This window comes from Scleropages formosus, chromosome 9 (genome assembly GCF_900964775.1).
Source record: "Scleropages formosus chromosome 9, fSclFor1.1, whole genome shotgun sequence".
In the NCBI taxonomy this organism is placed as follows: domain Eukaryota; kingdom Metazoa; phylum Chordata; class Actinopteri; order Osteoglossiformes; family Osteoglossidae; genus Scleropages; species Scleropages formosus.
The window spans coordinates 11798644-11814328 of NC_041814.1; the positions used below are offsets into that span (position 1 = coordinate 11798644).

Genomic DNA, 15685 nt, shown 5'->3' on the forward strand with positions numbered 1-15685 from the left:
GAAATGTTATTACAGCACACTAGATCCAACATACATAGTAATCTTAACCTCTGAAACTTTTCAGCAGCCTACAAACATGGCTAATGCGTCAGAGAATGTTGCTTCCACTCTAATTTAAAGGAATATCAACTGCGGTTTCATTTGCATAAGGATACATACGTACAAAGTACCTCTCTTCTATTTATAAAAGTGAGACCAATGGTCAACAGTGCAAAACATGGACATTTTACAGTGTTAAAACTCGTATATTACTAGTTGCATTGGACAGTTCTGGAACATTTATCACCAAAGAGTGAAACGAATACCTTTTACTAAGCAACTTCTCACATTAACTTGAAAATAGTTTCTTAGTCTTAATAATCTCTTTCTTTAGATAATGAAGTTTACATTGTTACATTTTTTGAAAAAATTAAAATATGAACATGAAAAAATAAAAGATTAATAAAGCATAAAATCTCCTTTGGCAAGCTTAAAATAAAGAACACAATAAAATCTTTTGAGGTAAAAAAAAAAAGAAATTATACAGTGGATTTTTCCATTTTTAAAATCAAGAGGTCCTCAATGAGGTTCTGAGAAGACTGTAAACAGTCCATCACCTTCTTCCTGCTGGGCAAACACGGTGCTCAGTTAAACTGTCCTTGCTGAAACAAGTCCAGCTGTCTGTGGAGTGGTCTGTGGACTTTTGCAATGAATTGAGGGATTGCTCCACACATGGCCTCCCTACTGAGACACAACTAAACCGGTCTGCCATTTACTTCCCGATGACATGTCACGAGATGACCTTAGTTCTGAAGCATTACCTTTATGGAGCTTTTACTGTCCTCTGAGGTATACTGAGTATTGCTGGGTTCCTGCATGGAGCCCATTGCCCAGGTGTTGGCCCTAGAAGACCTCTGCCTGCGGGTCCCACTGCAAACACAGCGAAGCAGGTTCTTCAGGGTCATCCACATCTCCTCATCTCTATAAGAGTAGATGATGGGGTTCATGATCGAGTTGAGCACAGCCAGGAGGAGTAGCCAACGCTTGAAGCTCAAAACATTACAGCTTTGGCAGTTTATACCATCCAGCAATAACACCACCAGTCCTGGGGTCCAGCAGACCACAAAGGCCCCTAGTAGACAAAAAACACATAAAAATTCAGGTGGAGAGAACCTTAGTTGCCGTACTCAGTAAAAACCAAGCAACACAACTTAAACTTTGTCTATAAAGGGAATCCATTCAATTTAAAATAAAATTTGTTGTATATGAATAACAAATACTAAATATGCACTGTTTTATATTCAATGCATGCCCCAATTTCAAAAAATGAAAAGCATAATAAAGAACACAGACATGAAAAAGTAATTGAGTGACAGTATATCTCAAATTGGGGGGTGCAGTGGCGCAGTGGGTTGGACCACAGTCCTGCTCTCTGGTGGGTCTGGGGTTCGAGTCCCGTTTGGGGTGCCTTGCGACGGACTGGCGTCCCGTCCTGGGTGTGTCCCCTCCCCCTCCAGCCTTACGCCCTGTGTTGCCGGGTTGGGCGCCGGTTCCCCGTGACCCCGTATGGGACAAGCGGTTCTGAAAATGTGTGTGTGTGTGTGTGTGTATATCTCAAATTTTAAACAAGGATGTAATGTAACTACATATCATTTTTCACAGTATTGTACCATGCATAGGTTAATCTTCCAAAAAAAAGAAAAGCTATTTTAAATACTTCAGAATTTATATATGTAAATGTAAATGTACATGTATGCATATTTACAGCTATAAAGTCATATATAAATGTCTGTGTGTACCCTAGGAATGAACAATAATACACTGAGGAATGGTAGGGTAAATTAAGATATTAAAAGTACAATTTATAACACTAAAAGAACTAACTGATGGAAAAAAAAAGGATTCTGAAGAGATCTGCAAAGACTACAACAAGACTGAACCAGACACTGACAAAAGATTTATATTTTTTCAGGAAATCTACCCACAAAACGTACTGTATTTAGTCTTCGATTGTTTGAGGCTTATAGCTCATGAACAGTTTTGCCTCAAGATAAGGCTGCTTTGTCACCTGTTTTGTCTACGCAACCTACATTTTATCAGAAATCCAGTTTATGACTTCAGGCAAACACGCAGAAGCAGAAACCCAGCTATTCAATGAAATTATGTTGACGCTGGAAACAGAACTTGTAGGAACCTGCCTTATTTATCTGCTGCTCTGCGCACAAATATAACACAGAACAGAAACAAGGCTGATCCTGAAAGTTGACACACCCTTGCTCACTACAGATACACCTGAGTCTTTGTGAACCATTACATAGATTTCTACTACAGTGACTTGAATGTATAATTCTTATATCAGAGATCAGAATACTCCTTACTCACTTAATATCATCAACTGCTTCTCTTAATGCAGGGCTGCAGCAGTCCAGAGCCTAGCCGGGAAACAAAGGTTGCTAGCTGGGCAGGGTACACCCTGGACAGGATGCAAATCCATTGCAAGGTAGTCACACATATATTCACACACGCATTAACACACTGCAAGCAATCTAGAGTCACCAATCCATCTGAAACGCATGTCTTTAGACCATGGGAGGACACCGGAGCACCCGATGTAAAACCACGTGAACATGGGGAGAACATGTACACAGCCCAGGTGCTTTAAGACACCCACCCTAGAAATGCGGAATACACATTCAAAATACAGGTGTTATGGTATGTCGTTACATAATATGTGCTTTTCCTCAAATCCATAAAACAGGGCTCATCTGTGATGCACTGTATACTCCCGAAATATGTATGCAACCAAACCCTTTAATCACTAGATGCAGCCTATCAATGGCATATGCTTACATTTCATAAGCATTCATTACAGAGTGCCATATGGATATGGTAAAATATACACTTTCAAGATGCATAACAAACATACAACATAATGACATTTCTTATCCTTTAATTAAGAACAGGGTCGGGTGAACTAGGATTATTCATCCACTCTAGACGGGGAGCAATTACAAAGTTCAACCACGGTAGAAAAAAGAATTTGAAGGGACGCAGATCATTTTTTTTAATTAACCATATCATTATTTATATAAGGATTTAAACTTTCCATTTCCATGACATATGTCAGTCAATGGGATTAGGAATTAACTGAACAATAGACATGGTGAAGTAAGTGGGAAGCTTCCAAAAACAGAACTAAACATTTTCACTTTTCCATAGCCCCTGACCCCACTCACATCAAACCAGGCCTTTGCAAAGCATATTGACAGAAAAAGAGAATTTAGATTCCACACCCAGCCTAAAAATGTCCTTCTTTTTGCGGAAGGGTGAGAACCTTGCAAAACCTCACAAACATATGGTACAATATACGCATACACATTGCCCTAACTTTATTACATCACCATTTCAAACACAGAACATTCTGTGAACTCAGTTACCACAGGCCCATGAATCTGACATTCATTACAGTATTTCTATTTTCTGATATAGTCTTGATTACTTAAGATTTTGTTGTAATAAATAAGTTGAGCTTGGACGTAAATATTTGGCATATCATCACTCATAGGTACTAAATAATTAGTAAATGTAGTAATTAAATTAAAAAACCAAGTATAGCAGAAGGAGCACAGTTTCATTAGGCAGTTCTGTTGTGCTTCAACATTATGATTAAACTGAATAGAGAACCAAGTATCTCGGCCTCATCGTTTTAAATTGTTAGCTGTTCTTAAACCAATTTTAGCAAACGAAGATGTGATAATGGAGGCACCAACCCAACAGGTTGAAGGAGAGCTCTTTTTCAAAGTATTGATAACATTCCGTGAACTAGCAGAGCGAGGGCCCCCTCAAACACATTAAGGTTTCTTAAAGCTCCAGTGGATATGCAAATGCAAACCTTCCGCAAAGCAACACTGCACGGTCAGTCCACCTGTCTCTGTTCATCTTGCCTCTGTGAACAGCCGACTTGTGTTAGATAATTATAAAGCTCAGTAGAAGACATTCTGTACCAGAAAGGGGCAACTCCTACACATCTCTCTTATCTTTTTGAGAAACAGTGTGGAGAAGCACAGTAACCTCATAATGTGAAAAACTCTAGTAATTGTATCCAGTTCTGAAAGCTGTACATGAGAAAAGTGTTAAGGAAATATTTACTTTTTAAAGTGCCTTTAAACTATTTACTTTTTTACATAATAAATATAGATGACTCTCAGCTTGTACAGGTAGGCGAGGGGTCGGTATCTCCTGTGAACTCCTCCATATAATTTCTGGGAAATACAGCTATATACTGTGTAGGGTATTCTGGGAAATGCAGCTAGCTTTATTAGAGTTTCATCACTGGTCCCTGGATAGTCGATATTTTCTAATTATTCATGGATATTTTTAGGTTGGCATAAAGGTAAACCTTTTACAAACAGAAACAAAGGGTTTATAGGATCCTTTTTATGTGCATCCTACTTAAATATTTATTTTACAGCCACAGATGAAGATAACTTCTGTATGTCACAATGCAGCTATCATGTCCACGCCCACAACACAAGCAACAACACCTGACTCCGCACTAGCTCATGAGTAATCACTCACCCTATAAAGACCCTCTTCAGCTCCCGTACCGTTGCAGAATCTCGTTTGGGACAACCGCCCTTCCTCGTATTACTACAGTCTTGCTCTGTCCACGATCTCCAGTTTTTTGACTCCTTGCTTTGTTTTCCGACCACGTCCATGGATCCTCGTTCCTGTCCTGTTCGCCGATCGACCGACCCTTCGCCTGTCCCTGGTTTTGAGACCTTGCCTCTTCCCTCAACGTCTAACGAACAACGCTGCACTTGGGTTCAGCCGTTTCGCTCCCTGTGTTCCGCGTGACAGAAGCGTCTAATTCACCGCATTCTCTTCCTTACGGAATCTGTGACTCTATAAGCCTCAAGTGTTGAAATTCCTAATGTAATATTACTTAAATATTTGGCACAATAAGTATAATTGCACAAAAAATGTCTTAAAAAATAAAGTGTTACAGAAATCAAAAATCACACTCTGGCTAAAGCCGCTTGTCCTCAGCAGGGTCGCAGAAACCGGAGCCTAACCCAACAACACAGGGCGCAAGGCTGGAGTGGGGGGGCACACACCCAGGATGGGACTCGAACCCCAGACCCACCAGAGAGCAGGACCCGGCCAAGCCTGGGTTAATAAACATTAATCACACACACACACATTGTCAGAACCGCTTGTCCCATTCGGGGTCGCGGGGAACCGGAGCCTACCCGGCAACACAGGGCATAAGGCCGGAGGGGGAGGGGACACACCCAGGACGGGACACCAGTCCGTCGCAAGGCACCCCAAGCGGGACTCGAACCCCAGACCTACTGGAGAGCAGGGCCTGGCCCAACCCACTGCGCCACCGCACCCCCCAAACATTAATCATTACATATCAAATTAAAACTGTAAATATGAACTCATATTTACAACTTTATGGTGACCATTGACCTCAGCACAGATTCCCCAACTATTTGTGAAATTGGGCTCCATAAATGGTTGTCTAAAGAGATGTTAGGTATATCATTTTTATCAGCTGATGAGTTTGAATGATGAGTTTTAATATCCAACCGAATAATGTGACCTCTGCAATAGAGACTGTGATGAATACCTGCAACTACAAAACTTTACTGCAGCCCTAGACAAGGAGAATAAACTACAGACAGAATTATCTATAGTTGAGAAACACCTTGCTACACCAGGCTTCAGGGGTATGACCTTTATATATTATAACCTTTTGACCTTGACCCCTAGCTTTAAGTTTGTAGACATATTTGCAATGGCTCAGTGCACTGTCTCTACCTGCATGTTGTTCTCACCCTGTGTTGAATAAAACAAGTACTGATAACTGAATTAAGATCCCACAAATAATAGTTTTTAATCGAAAAAATATGTAGTAAAGTCCTTATTTGCACTTTAACTAATCGATTAACTTAACTGATGGATACAGAAGAAAAATACATGCTTTACTGTCTCTCCTATCCCTTCATAAAACATTCTTGTGGAACACCAAAATTACTGTAATGTAGAATTTAAAACCTCCTTTCATAAGAATTAGGAAATACAAGCAAATGTAAGCTATACCGCAGCTACTCATATGAGAAACAGAAACAGAAATTTCAACACACAACACTGGCGACCCAGGGGGTGAAACTTCTTGTGGATGTTTTATTTTCGTCGTAGCCATCTGTCAGCTTACACATATCTCATATCTCTTGTAACTCATTGTCATGTTTATGAATAATTAGATCTAAAGTAAAGAGAAATCTAAAAAATGCTAAAAGTTCAAAAAGTTAATTGCAAATGATCTTTACAAACACCTTGGCAGAGAGGGTTCCACCTGTAAGAGTGATTACAGTAATAGAATTGTAAGAAAAAGCTTAGATAGTGCTCTGATTAATCAGTTCCAGTAAAAAATACAAAAAAAATCATTATTTTAAAAATTACAACAGTAAAAGCACAACAGATCCACTGGTTATAGATAATAACCCTAAACTGAGTTACCAAATCACCTACCTTACTTCATTTAGCTGATTCTTTTCTCCAAAGCAACTTCCAATAAACACTGTGTAGTAATATCAGCCCACACCTTATTCACCCAAGGTGACTTACACTGCTACATACACTACTTACAATGAGTTACTTATCCATACACCTGTGAAAAACATTTTCGCTCAGTTACTCACTATGGGTGATTTTTAGAGTCACCGATCCACCTGAACAGCATGTCTTTGGACTGTGGAAGGAAACCACAGCACCCAGATGAGACCCATGCATACACAGGGAGAACATTTAAACTCCACACTGACTGAGCAAGGCTCAAACCCACATCCTCATGCACCATCCAAGCACTGTGAAACAGCAGCGCTACTCAAAACAAATTTACAGCTTTGGACTGTGGAAGAAAACTGGAACGCCCGTAACATACTCATGCAACACATGAAGAACATGTAAACTATGACTATGACGAACACAGACCGAGTGAGATTGAAACCTATGTTTGAACCCACAGATCAAAGCTACACCGTACTGTCCAAGAAAAGCTGGATGAAATGACAATATAACCATAAGGTAAATGATGAGCAGGGAGAGTAAAGGGAGAGAAAAAAGGAGCACATAAATGTGTTTTATGAAAGCAGTTTTTAGCATGCGAGTCTTAAGCCTGAATTTAAAGGTGTTCAGAAGGATTCTGATATTATGGACTTGGTTTTCAATTATATTTTCTCTGTGTTTAAGAGTTAAGACAGCAAATTTAGGATGTTTGGTGAAAAAAACATTTCCAGTTTGAATTAATGACAATTAGGAGTGCGCTAAATTAGAATTCACTTTAAGAGCACATCTTCAGGAACAAATAATGCCTGCAATGTAAGGGAAGCAAGCATACATAAATTGTATTTGTTTTGTTTTCAGAAAAATAATAAGAATGAATTGAATGAGGAAAATTTTGAGTCCTGCCGTAATACCAGCTTTATTTAGAAGCTATGCAAAACTTCTGGCCTATTGCCATTGCTTCAGAAAGGGCCTATTGTAATATCATTTAGCATGAGGTACAGTCATGTTCAATGCCCACATTACATATACCAGGGATGTGAAAACTTGTCAGGAATTGGGAGAACCAAAAAATATTAGCAACAGTACGCAGAGAAGCTATGCACAAATACTGGGTGGAAAAATTAGTCTTGCTTCGAAACTGGAGAACCCCTAGATATGCATATTACAAATTAAAGGAAAAATAACTTTCATGAAGAACATTATGTCTGAAACAAGTCTTCTCAGGCTGTATTTATAATTATCTCCTGCCATCATAATGAATCTGTTTGGTGTTTGCCATTTCTTTTAGCAGTAATTATCTTCATGAGTCCATCAAACATGATTTGACTTGTTTGTGTGTGTAAAGATTCAAATCCAGCCAAATGCAGAAGCAGTCTGTAGACAACAGACTGAGATACCACAACTTCTGCTAACCTGATAAAACAAGCTGTGTTTTTCCAAAAGCAAAATTTCTAATACAAATCAATCAGTTTTTATTTTATATTACATTGTGTAAATACTGCAATTCTTTCCTACAAAAAGAACAACTTTCCATTAATACTTTTTTGTTTCAAAAGAGCTTAGATTAAGCACTCAATATTTGAAACACCAGTGATGTTTAAAAAGGTGTTTCAAAAATAGAAAATGTTCAGAAAGGAAACTCGGACTCACCTAGAACCGTCATTACAGTCTTAATGAGTTTGATTGGAGTCCTCTTGCGGTTTATTGAGCCACTAGTGTGTGAGGACAGAACAGATGTTTTTTTCTTGACGTACATGTATATCCTCAAATAGATTGTCACCATTACCAAGAAGAGTAACAAGTTGGATAGTGACCAGAACACCAGGTAGCTCCTACTGTATATGGGGGCCAATTTGGAGCATAATTCCAGGCTGCAGATGCAATTCCAACCCAGACTGGGCACAGCACCCATAAATATAGAAACAGTCCATACCAACACAATAAGCAATGTCACTCGTCGTTTTGTAAGATTGCTGTGGACTTTCCAGTTCATTACAGAAATGTAGCGCTCTAATGCAATCACTAGCAGATTAGCTAGTGAAGCTGAGAGGCTTGTGTCCAGCAGGCCCTGACGGAAAAAATATAGTGACACAGTGAGCTGTCTGGACACTTCACCTGTGTTAAACATAAGGTAAATGTAAGCAATTCCAGCAAGAAAGTCTGATGCTGCAAGGTTGGCAAGGAGGTAGTAAAATGGGTAATGGAACCTCCTGTTTGTAATCACAGCTGCAATGATCATGGCGTTGGATACGAGGATGAAGAAGCAGAAGACAGACCCAAAAACCTGGACAACAATAAGCTGCTTAGAATCCCACTCATTTTTCTGGCTGTTGTTGCTACTGAAGTTGTAGAAAAAGTCCATGGGTTGGTCAGAGTAGCATATGGTCAGATTGGCCATCTTGCAGCGGCTCTTGCAAACACTGATGGAAACAAAAGGGCACATAGGTCACCTTCTGTTTAGTTGCAGTCAAGGGTTTCCAACCAAGTAAGATGCAAGTCAAATGTATAACTGTATGATATGCATATCATTTAAGTTTCTGCGCTGAACAAAGGCATCAACACCACAATAGTGCGCAGTCATTAAACATAAGCGGAGTACAACTACTACAGGTAATGATAGTGATTACATTGATACATAAATACTTAAGTGACAGTTTTATTTATAGCTGCGTCAGCCTGTATCAGCCCCCTCCCCCCCAAAAAAAAACACTGAATAATACGTAAATAAATACAGTCATCACAGTCATACTAAACTTAATATTTTTACAAGTAATTAGCTGATAGTCTGAGGCTTGCTGCTCACTTTAGAAGCTGGCAAATTCATATAAACTCCACTACTGTACTTACTACGATATTTATTATCAGCACATAGTTTAGAAATCACAGATGGAAAACTAACCTTAATATTTGCAAAAAAAGTTCTCTGTGTTTGTCTGCTTTGTGTACAACTCTTTTACTAGTGTATTATCTGAACATGAATGTGTGGTTATAAAGATATGTGCGCAGGACATAGTTCACTCACTGTCTGCAAAAAAAAAAAAAGATTCCAAATTGAAACTGGAGACAAATCTGTACGTCTTAAGCTGAACGCGACATGTATTATTTAGTCTTCTATTCAGTGAAGTTTGGGGGGAAAAGGAGAAAAGTTCTTTTAAAAAATGTAGGATTACCGGCCCGGCTACTGCAGGCGCTACCCAACTAGGGGAATATGTTCCTTTGACATGACCGAGTTAGTAATACATTCCTGAGGCGGCATTATTACCGTACGGCGCACCGACTGAACCGAACCAAAACGAGAAGAAAACTTGTAGTCACGCACAGGCAACGATGAGTGACCGCAGAACGAACTCACCTGGTCAATACTGTTTATTTGTCCTCTGCTGTTTTGTCGAGAAGAGCGCGGAGGCTTTGGGCACGGCGCTGGCCCGCCACCCTGTCCATTCCGCTCGCGGACGAGCAGCGAGAGACTCTCGGGCGACACGGTAGAACTGGTTTCGTGATGCTGCGAGCGCGGGCGTGCGCGGGCGTGCGAGTGCGCGTGCGCGCGCGAGGGTTGGTTAACGCTGCGCCTCGGCGTGCCAGAGGTGAGGCTGTCGCTGAGGCCCTGCGGGTTCAAGCTGAACAAATAGGCGGTTCAGTCCGCGGGTCGTTGGAACATTGTTTTCCGCAGTGTCTGTATCTTTTTTTTTTTGAAGAGGAACGTTTCAGGTGTCGTTTAATATGCTGCTTTACAGCAGTCTTAGCATGATTTTTTTCTACACCATTTTGCTTCCCCAATACTGAGTTCAGCCTAATGTTTCCCCGAGCAGCGGTGTAAAACTCCGTCCCATTGCCAATACTGTAGTAGTCTACTAGTCTAATGCTAACACTATTATCTTAATGGTAATTGGACTAGTCTTCGTTTTCAGACACCAGTCTTGTTTCCCACAGTGACAAAAGTTATGAAACAAGGGACACTTGTGGTGAATGACTAGAATCCTCATTCACGATTCATCCAGACTTTGCAATTCTACTGCTTCCTGTGTGTTAACTTACATTCCTGTCGGAACACAGCTTACTACTGATGTAAATATTACCTAAATGTTACAAAGACGAAGTTGGTGGCAACTTAAGAACGAAATCCAGAGTGAAGGGGACGTATTGGACCCGTGCATTCTGCAATAGACAAAGGATGATATGAATTGTATGAACTTTATGATCAGCTCTTTCCTGGAAACGACTAAATAGCATTTACAAAGGCAAATTATCAAAGCTGTCTGCAGCTTCGCATATCAAAAACCGAAGACTCGCGAGTAGTACCGGAATTTAAAAATCCTGTATTCTGCCAACACAGACACTGGCCTTCCTCCACATGACTGTAAATTTTATCACATTCAAATACATATATGACCCTTACAGATATGCTTCTTCTCTGGATAATACAATGTGTTTGTTTGTTTGTCTGTTGAACGCACCTGGGAATCAATTTATGCTAATTGGAAACAGGCACAGAAATCAGCTTGTAAACTGGTGTCTGATCATTGCTGAACATACAGTGATGGCTGCTTTGGCAAAGGAGAATGTAAACAACCCTCATGGTGTAATCCATGGGTGGATAAATGGATGTGTTGGACCTCTTATTCACCACTGTCCTGGTTTCCAGAAGGCAGAAAAAGGAGACAAATTAAAGATTTTTCAGTATTTATTAAGCAAAATGTGAATAGGTGAGCAATCACAGACAATGAGACAAATGCCATTCACAGTTGAGGCACTAACAGTAACCCTGAGAATGACACTACAGCTCACATTCAGTGGACACACACACATGGACTCAGGGTGTGTGCAAACTGCTCAGTAACTACTCTGGCCACTACTGGATGTGCGCAAGCTTTTATAGTTAGGCCGCATTTCTGCTGGCTTCCTGTCGACTCCCGTTTTAGGTGCTTACAACAATCTAAATGAATTCCTCATTTACACTTATTTATTTAGCGGTCGCTTTTCTCCAAAGCGACTTCCAATGAACTCTATGTAGTGTTACTTGCCCACACACCTTATTCACCAAGGTGACTTACACTGCTAGATACACTACTTACACTGGGTCACTTAGTAGAACACACTCTGTGTCACTCACACACTATAGGGGAACCTGAACAGCATGTCTTTGGACTGCAAGAGGAAACCAGAGCACCCGGAGGAAACCCACGCAGACAAGGGGAGAACAAGCAAACTCCACACAGACTGAGCGGGGATTGAATCCATGTCCTCTCGCACTACCTAGGCGCTGTGAGATAGCAGCACTACTCGCTGTGCCACTGTACTATCCCACTACTTCTGTCATTATACATATTAATGGATGTTTATCACATATACAAGAAAAGTGTGACTGAAGACATTTAATTTAAGGTCAAATTTAAGATTGATTTTAGCCTAAGTACCCTGTAGTTATATCTGTGATGTACTCCCATCTTGATTTTAAGAACTTACAACAGGATGACATCTGATAGTAAAGCCCAACAGAGAGAAGTAAAATTCGCTAAACTCCTTAGACTAGGAGAAAAAAGAACAAATTCTTCTCTTGCTGTGCAGAAAACAGCAACGGCACCCCAGCGCCAACCTAATAATACTAACTGAGCATTATATTTTTAAAAATTTCAGATGTAACATTTGCTAATGCTGCTTAATCCTCTTAAATAATTTTCAATTAAAATCTAAATGCAATGACTACTCTTTGTTATTAAAAACTGAAAAACAGAAACAACTCCGCTTTTTTGTATTCTTCTTGCACTTCTCCTCTTGTCTGAAGAAGTGTTTCATGATTGTTCGCAGAACTGTACCAGGAAGTCCTGTAGCTTCTGTCCTCAGCTATCTTCAGTTAGAATTGACCTCGTGTTCTGGTTGAATTCTGCGGACTTTAAAACAGATGATGAATAATTCAATTTAATAGGCTTACCTTTAAACTGCATCATATTAAAATAGACATTTAGATACATAGAAGCATTTGACAGTTACTACACTGGATCTTCACCTGATGAAGACAGTTTGGACTGGAAGTCTATTCATAATATCTCGTCACTTACTGAAGGGTAAAGTTCTGTAAGAACCTCAGACAAAGTTATAAAAATACAAAATACTATCAATTTTTTGTATTCATTATCAATAGCTGCTTGTCCAGTGCAGGGTACAGTGCTGGAAGCACAGGGAGTGTGACATGATATACCCCAGAGTTGACACAACTATATTGCAGTGTAACACTTTTATTATTTTTTATTAGCTTCAAACTACATTACTGTTAAAACCTCTTTATAACATACTCATAAGTATGTTTAGAGTTTCTCAACTCCAGCCCACTTTCAACTTTCTTTATTACCCACAGTCAGTAAAAGTTTAAACAATTTATTTTGGGTATGATTATGTAAAAATCTTACATATTGTAAATAAGAAAACTTTTCATTTTAACACTTTTATTAATCTTCAGCTACTTTACAGCTAAATTAAAACAAGCGGAAAAAAATGTATTCTCTGCACCAATCACAAATCAATTCTGATTGTTGATTTATCCCAAAAACCTTTGCAGCATTCTTCATATCGTTATTCATCACTAGTGCTAAGGAATAATAAACTCGTGCTGTAAATACAGTGGAAGTGAATTGCATATTCATAAAACTAGGAAAGTGGAATATACTGTACATTACAGTATGTACAGATGAATATACAGATGGACCATACTGCACTATTTTTTATTTAAGTTGCATTTCCACCTATTGTCTGTGTTTTTTCCTCCATTTTTATCTGCTTCTTAAGAAATTTTTTTGTTTTCTTTGCTGTTAAACTCTGCTAATAAGTATAATGGTATAATTTTTGTTCATTAATTTTCCATAGTATTACCACTTCAAATAAAACTTTAAAAATAAATTTTCAGAAGCATAGGAAGTAAATGAATTGCTAACGACACAAAGGTAGGGGCCAAGCAGTTTTTAGCTCTGCCCTTGGCTTAGGCTTGATATTTGCTAAAAATAAAGCTAAGCTATATAGAAACAGGAACTGGAACACAAGACACTCTATTTTGCTTTATTAGAAATGATAGTCTAAGAACACTGACTAAATACAAAGCGTGTTCATTATCTATTCGTTTCAAGCTGCTAGTCATTTATTGGTGTAAAACTTGATCCAGTGTTTAACATAAAATCCTCTAGGAAAGAATCAATATTAAAAAGATATCTGAAACTTCTTCAACAAGTTTGTGTTTAAACATGAATACCTTGTGGTTGTATTAACACATGGAACAAGAACCGGTTGTTTGAACTGAAAACCGCTATTTTTGTAGAAGTGAAATCATGCAGTTCAGGTGGACTAAACCAGCAGTATAAAAAAAATTCACGTTTTTACGAGTAACTGCACCTGCCTCAACAAGTAGATTTAGGTCAAACTACTTTATGTGATACATTATAATAATATACTGTATATAGGTGAAGATTTTATAAACGGAAGTTATTGGAAAGCATACTTCAGCTGTTTTAAGTGAGACAAATACATTAAGAGAAACCCAACAGCTGAAGGGAATTGGCCCAGTTCACAATAGACTTTAATGGTTTATGATACGATGATACCAGTGTTGTTCATGGGTTAAAATTAGTCTTAAGCAATAAACTGGAGGTGTGGATTGCTTTATGGGCCCCTACACCTAATGAGCCACATATGACAAGTTGGTGCAGGTAGCTGATGTGATGTAATCTAACACTGAAAGGGAAATGGCGATGGAAATAGTTTCAGTCTGCATGGTTGGTTTGTAAAGAATAAGGTGAAACTGTTGAGGATGGCATTTTGAGACTGATCTGTGCATCTCTTCCATTTAGCTCTTGTGTTAACCACAGTACTGCTGTACTTTTACACATTTTAGCACTTGTGTGTGTTGTGTTTACCTTGAAATCTTAAATCATCTTGGTTAAATGTATCTTTCATAAAAAACAAATAAAAATGATAACAAGGTAATGTAATGCTTAAGGATTCGTAGCAGAAATCTCAAGCTTCGCATCGTATCTTTTACATTATACAGTATGAATTCATTCTTAAAGAGTGAATCATAAAAGCACTTTGAACTTTGTGCTACTACAGCATTTGAGTTTGTAGGGACAGCTGGTGATTTATTTGGAAGGCGACTGTAATCAAAGGTCTTTTCCCAGTGTAGGCCAGCATCTCCCTGTAATCAGCACATCGCAGGGTGTGTCCACATTTCTCTGACCACTAATTTCATTTCTCATGCCACAGTGGGCTAGCCTCAGCGAGAGGAAGCAATCTTCTGATGACAGACAGATTGTGTACATTCTCATTGGAACAACAAAAAACACTGTTTTCTTTAGAACAGGAATACAGCCCTTGAGATTTTGCACTAACTTCTTCTTACGTCACAACATAAATCTGCAAAAACTGTAAAACTCATCAAAACTACAATGACTTCTTCATGAAGACAAACCATGAGGATTATGAAGTGAAAAACATTATTCTATGGAATACTTAAAATGTCACATTCGGTACCTTAAAAAAAACCCTGTCTGTAAGATATTTTTACATTTTACACAAGAAAGTTTCAAGGATCTTTTTGTCACAACTCATGGTTGATGAGTACAGAAAAGTATCAGTGCAAAAATGCAAACATAGTACATGTTAGAAATTGCCCTATACTGTTTGAGAAATTAAAAATTAGAGCATGAAAAATAAAAAAGCAAAAGCATCTCAAAGACACTGAAAATAAATGCCTGGCTGCCTAATACACAAACTCCTTTCATTATAAACGACGGTGTTACAAATTTCCAAAGATACAAATACTTTCCTGTTTATTTCTTTATTTTTAATTGCATTTTCTTCACCTATCCATTTTCTAAAATGCCTGTTTGACACAGACCAAACACGACCTCTGTTCACCCATCCAGCTGGTCAATATCAGTAAAACACACCTGAACAAAAGTGAGAGACTGCCTTAATTCATCTCATTTCCACAGTGTCTACAGCTTCTGTCTCATGTTTATAGGCACTGGTGATCAATAACAAGACCACAAATCTTGCACGTTTAGTAGGTAAATCAGTCAGTAATCGTCACTGCACAGGAGTTTGTGGAGACAACACACTTCTCAGGCATTATAAAGTTTTGCTAATA

General features: G+C 38.8%; 1 protein-coding gene across 1 annotated transcript; it reads right to left on the minus strand.

The window, feature by feature from the left end:
* Positions 1–469: 469 nt before the first annotated feature.
* Positions 470–10025, minus strand: LOC108923470 (lysophosphatidic acid receptor 3-like). Its single transcript, XM_018734238.1, has 3 exons — positions 9908–10025; positions 8206–8975; positions 470–1111 (listed from the first exon to the last, which is right to left on the minus strand). Exons 2-3 carry the CDS (start codon positions 8951–8953, stop codon positions 783–785), a joined length of 1077 nt encoding a protein of 358 aa, XP_018589754.1. The 5' UTR covers positions 8954–8975; positions 9908–10025; the 3' UTR covers positions 470–782.
* Positions 10026–15685: the final 5660 nt, after the last annotated feature.

Coding starts and splice junctions, on each gene's coding strand:
- LOC108923470 (XM_018734238.1), bottom strand. CDS start 8,953: ATGGCCAATCTGACCATATGCTACTCTGACCAACCCATGGACTTTTTC. Junction 1,112..8,205: donor GACTGTAATGACGGTTCTAG/GTGAGTCCGAGT, acceptor TTTGTCTACTAG/GGGCCTTTGTGGTCTGCTGG.